Here is a 6000-nt window from a genome sequence, read left to right on the forward strand (position 1 = left end):
ATTATTTCTACGTGAGACACATACTACATAAAGAGTGAGTCTTTATGCATACATATAAAATATGAACTATATATATATATATATATACACAGTGGAGAGAGGATGGCTGAACAGATGGACATCGCTTTACGAGATTCCTTCCAAAGCTCAGCGCACCAGAATCACTGTCTGTCAGTGTCTGTCACACATGAAGTTGGGGCTCCAGGTAAATGTTTGATTGAACATGAGAACTATCCTGACATCGTTATCCAGGTAATCGTGGGACGTTTTCACTCTGCATGTCATCTCCTCAGCAGCACAATGGCGAGTCTGCTGGAGTAATAAAGTGTAACTTTAGTGTTGGTCTAGGTATAACGAGAGATCCTGATGCTGCTGCACACTGGATGAGATCAGTGTTAGCATGCACACATTGAGAAGAACATCAATTAGATCCTCTAGATGTCTCATAGACATATATAAAGAGCAGAGGCATAGACAGATTTTTTTAAAAGGGGTGGCCAGTCAAAAACCAATGTAAACTGAGGGGTGGCCGAAAGCGGATAGGCGCCAGAACCTGAGGGTTCATCTGCACTGTTCCAACATGAACGAGCACAACATCCATATTTTCTAAATAAAGACAAACTATGACTTTGCTAAAGCCTTTTGATTACAAATAGATGCATATATTTAAATATCCATGCTGTCTAAATAAAAGGTATAGTGGACAAAATGTCTGGGGCAAACATCTTTTCCATTGTCATTACCTACCTACTTTTATTAAAAATTGTTCCGCATTACATTAATATTACATGTACTAATATCTACATTAAATGGATTTTTAAATTATTATTAAAGTTGTTATTTATCTATGATTTCACTGAAAACTTCTTGATGACTTAAGAGAGACATAATTTCATCTTTACCCCATATAACACAAAATAAGGGTCTTAAAACAGAATGAATTTTAATGTTAGTATTTTGATGTGCATAATTAACCAAAGTGTTTTAGTTCTCAAGTAATTATTAATATATGAAAAAAATAAAATGTTTAATAACTTTAAACATTCCTCTTGATAGTATTACTGCTGCCACCGTCTGTATTAGAGGGCGAAATACATTTTATGTATTGGCCCCCCTTCTAGCTCCGCCCCTGAGACTCAGCTTCGACCATAGATATCCATAATAAAGGCATTTATTATGGATATCCTTTATTATGGATATCTATGGCTTCGACCACTCTCGCCTATAGGGGCTGACGAGATTTAGGGGCGCCATCTTGGGGCGGTCAGTGTAATGCGTTGACCAGGCACAGAATCAATTTTAGTCAACTATAACTCGCTGAATATTGAACTCATTGTATATATCATTTTCACATTGTTTTTATTTTCCTGAAAACTTTTGAACTATAGATAGTATACTAAATGGTTCAGTGCATTTAAATATTCTTAGTCTGGTTAAAAGTATTACATTCAGACAGGATGTATGTTGCAAACAACTACGGAAGCGGATTGCTGTCACTTGAGAAAATATATCTTTGCTAATTTTATTGTATAAACGTGATAATTAAATTGTATTGAGCAAAAAATAATTTTTTTACAGGTTTATCGGGTTTATATACATCTAATGCCGATGGTTTATAATAAAAAAAAAATGTATGTCGTCCAATGAGAATCCGGAAGTGTTTTTGTGTGCGCATGCGCATTTCCGAAAAAGCCGTAGCTTTTCCTTAACTGTTTATTGGACTTATCATTGTTGAAGAAGAGGGAAAAAGGAAATTTTTCAGAATCTTGCTCAGTCCAATCATATATAGAAAATAAATATTTTGGTTTTGTTCAAGTGTATACAGATGCATCTAAAAACCTAAGTAACAACAATGGGGTGTCATTTATCGTCCCAGAATTTAATATTAAAAAAATTTAAGAGGATTTCTGATGACGTATCAGTGTTTACAGGGGAAATGATGGGAATTATTTTGGCTTTGAGTTGGATTGAAGATGTTCATCCTTTAAGAAGTTTAATTAGCTCTGATTCAAGCTCATCATTATATTCAATTAAAAATAATCATTCCAATAGTAGACCAGACCTTCTATTGGAGATTCAGTTAATACTTTATAGAATTCAGACCATGGGATTAATTGTCATTTTTACATGGGTTCCATCTCATATAGGAGTAATAGGTAATGAATTGGCAGACAGATATGCAAAACAAGCTTCAAAAAACAGTTGCATTGAGATACTGATTCCATATAGTAAAGAGGAGATAAAATCTATTATAAAACAAAAGGTTAAGGAAAGATGGCAGAAGCAGTGGGAGGGGGGAAAAACTGGTAGATGGCTTTATAGCATTCAAAGGAAAGTTGGGGTAATGAGGGGAACAGGAAGAAGTAGAAAAGAAGATAATATCATATCCAGGTTACGTTTTGGTCATACAGGCTTAAACAGTACATTATTTATAATGGGAAGACATCCATCAGGAAATTGTGAATTTTGTTTTTAAGAAGAGACAGTAGAACATGTTTTGTTGTTTTGTCCAAAGTACTCTGAGGAGAGAAGGGAATTAGAATATCGACTTCTAAAGAATAAGTTACAATTAAAAATATCAGATATGTTGGGATATTGCTCCTCTTCTGAATATTTACGTCATTTATTAAGATTTCTTAAGAAAACTAAACTGATAGAAAGGATTTAGTTGTTTTTTTTTTTTTTTTTTTTTTTTTAAGTTGCGTCCTGATCCACACTCCTTACCAGTAGGTGGCGGTAATGCACACCAATAAGTTGCTTGTCAACCGCCATTAAACAAGAAGAAAGAAAGAAGGAAAGTTAACTAGGATGAAACTGTCAATAAATTACTGGTTAAATTTACAAGGGCATGAGGAAAATCACCCTACTAAACAGATATTCAGAGAATGTTGGGAATATGGCCATAATATAAGGAGTTTTGGATGGGAAGGAAATATTTATGCAGAGTATTCTGGGATAAGTAATATAACATACTGTAAAACTGTAAGTACATCTAAAATTGCTCCATGGTTTTTCGAAATGCCAATAGTAAATTTAGAAACTAAAAAAATAGAAGAGTCTTGTGGAGGTTCGTATCAAATTATTCAGCAGCATTTAGAAGTAAGGTATGAAAATATGACACAAATATATACAGATGCATCAAAAGAGGAAAATGGTAAAACAGGAGTAGCAGTATATATTCCAAAAGAAAATATTTCTATCAAGAGAAGAACAACAGATAATTTATCAATTTTTTCAGCAGAGATGTTGCCAATTATTTTAGCATTGCAATGGGTGCTGGAGGTGAAGCCTAGAAATGTAGTTATCTGTTCAGATTCAATGTCTTGCCTGACTAGTTTTAAAAGTGGAAAATCTGAAAGCCGTCAAGATCTTTTTGATGAAGTCAGTTATTTAATGTATGGTATAAGGCAACAAAATATAAGTATTCAATTCACATGGGTTCCAGCACACAAAGGAATCTTAGGTAATGAAAAAGTAGATAAGTTAGCCAAAGAAGCAGTTAAAGTAGGAGAAATTGAATATGATGTCCCGCTAAGTAGAACAGAAATAAAAGTAATTATTAAAGATAAAATAAATAAGGTATGGCAGAAGAGATGGAATTTAGAAAAAAAAGGAAGACATTTATATAAAATACATAAAGATATTAGCATAGGATATAACAGTATAATGAGTAGAAGAGAGGAAATATGGATAAACAGGTTAAGGATTGGGCATACTAGTTTAAATGCAGGTCTAAAAATAATAGGGAAACATCCAACGGGTAATTGTTGTTATTGTGGAGAAATCGAAGGAGTAGAACATGTGTTGATCTATTGTAGCAAATATACAAAAGAGAGGAAAGAACTGGAAAGGGTAATGGGGAGTTCAGTAAAGATGGCAGATTTATTAGGGAAGCATCAATCAGATAAGATAATTAAAGCACTTATTAAATATTTAAAAGATACAGAATTAGCTGGGAGAATTTAGTGTGTGTATGTGCGTGTGTGTAAGTATAGATAGAATTTAGTTTCATGAAGATATAAAGATATATAGACATTATATTTCTGAATTACATCTCCGTCCAGTTGATGGCGGTAATGCACACAGGATGCAGACTGCCAGAAAACTCAATAGAAGAAGAAGAAGAAGGAAAGTTAACTTTTTATTAAAGGGAAGGACCCCCGCATTGAGGGACACTAGTAGTTTTACTCAACACTTAACGTGTTGATAAATGCGTTTTAAAGCTCAGTGCTAGTGCCTCGTCGTTACATATGGACTTGAAATAAACCGGCGACCCGAGCAGAGTAATTTTGGTAGTTTACAGTAGGTGAAATATGTTTTTTCTGGTTCGTGAATGCTAAACCATATAACTTTTTTTTCCACCCAAAAAGACATAATCAAGCAATTTTTACCTGATAGATCCAGTTTGCGGCTCGTAATACACCGTTTAATATATGTTATACAGCGGGTTGTAGGGAACTATATGTGCCCTCTATGAGATTTCTTCTTAAACTATGTCAACTCTTCAGGGATTCAGCTCGGATTCTGACAGTGATACTACCTCTTTATCCTGGCTGTCAATATGCAAAAAACCTAAAAAGGATGGAAACTACTCATCTACTGGGTTTGGCTTTGGTGACCTTAAGAGAAATATGTCTGACATGAAGCCTAATCCAGGTGGTGGAAATCCAGCAGCAGACAGGTTGGACCAATCCAAGTATACAGAATCTACTACTGGGAGCCATCAGTGGTTTGGACTAAAAGAAGAGGACTTGGGAGAACTTAACTCCAACAATAAGCATCAGATCACTCCTGAAAACCTAAACCAAATCCTGAAGCAGATATCCCTTCAGAAGGAGAAAGCATCTGTGGAGAGGTCCTCTGAATCCTGCCCCAACATGGTCAGAAACAGTTTACACTTCGAGGGGTCAGCAATAAAACAGGAAAACATGCAAGCAGATCTGAACTCTGATCTCAGTCCACAGATTAGCCACCAAAATAAAATGCATTTGACCAAAGGAAAACCAAAAGAAATAAAGCCTAACCTCTCCAAAGCCCTCCCTACAGAGCAACCAGAGTCAAGTCAGCCGTCCAAATGGAAATCCTCCAAACCGAGCTCTACGCTCTGTGGGGTTCAGTCCAGCCATCCAGGACCTACGGGCTCTAACAGTCGGTCTGCTGCTGGTCAGGATGAAAAACCAGCCAGAAAGCAGAGCCCAGTGGATCAGAACCCAGAGCTTCAACAGAAGGAGACGATGTCAAAGTCCCAAAAAGGCTTTAAGGATTTAACAGCTAACCTGGCCTCCAGCGAACCATCGGAGGGGTCACTCTCTAAAAATATGCCCTCGCCGTCCATGATTGAAGACTATGAAGGAGCCACACCTAGAGTGTTTCCGCATATCTGTTCACTCTGCAGAGAGAAATGTTCTCACATAACGGTGAGTTTTTCTGTGATATCTTTCCTTACATTTGAAAATCTGCCTCTAACATCAAATCACACTCTGTTCAATTCCCAGCTTCCTGTATCTAGAATTCCTCCTCTGGACATTTCCAAAACATCTAAGCACTTATGACTTCTTCTTTTTTTTTTGCTTCTGCCTTCTTATTGATCTACATTATGTTTTTTATTCTCTTTTTTATTGTTTTTATTTTCACAAATCAAAGTAGAAACTCAGAATACATCAATAAAATAAGTGATGGACAGAAACCCCATAGGGTTTATACCAAAGGCCACACCCCTGAAACAACAAAACATCAGGCAGCTCACATTATGAAAGTCATTTCACTCAAGAGAGAAAACAGAAAAGACATTTTAGCTTTCAGATTTCAGGCAGTCAATATTTGTAAAATCATACATCACTCTTTTTTTGGGATAACAGTATTTTTTATCAAAGTCCTCCTACCATTTATCTCTAAAAATATTTATTAATTCCATAGTTTTTCGCCACAATGCTGAAAAGGAAATTGCACTTGAGTTTTAATGCTTAATGGTAAATAAAAAGACAAAGCTTGTCTAGGTGT

The 6000-nt window shown here is 35.6% G+C and overlaps 1 protein-coding gene across 5 annotated transcripts in view; it reads left to right on the forward strand.

Annotated features, from left to right (window-relative positions):
* Positions 1-4122: 4122 nt before the first annotated feature.
* The window catches only part of LOC119784405, a 30700-nt gene continuing 28822 nt past the window's right edge, over positions 4123-6000 (forward strand). For all 5 annotated transcript variants that reach the window (XM_038286442.1, XM_038286443.1, XM_038286444.1 and 2 more), the window contains exon 1: positions 4123-5417. In XM_038286442.1, the coding sequence (XP_038142370.1) occupies positions 4494-5417 (924 nt within the window). In that variant the 5' untranslated portion in view covers positions 4123-4493. The remainder of the gene's footprint in view (positions 5418-6000) is intronic.

The sequence above is a fragment of the Cyprinodon tularosa genome, unplaced genomic scaffold, assembly GCF_016077235.1.
Source record: "Cyprinodon tularosa strain WSP-4 unplaced genomic scaffold, ASM1607723v1 ctg225, whole genome shotgun sequence".
NCBI lineage: Eukaryota > Metazoa > Chordata > Actinopteri > Cyprinodontiformes > Cyprinodontidae > Cyprinodon > Cyprinodon tularosa.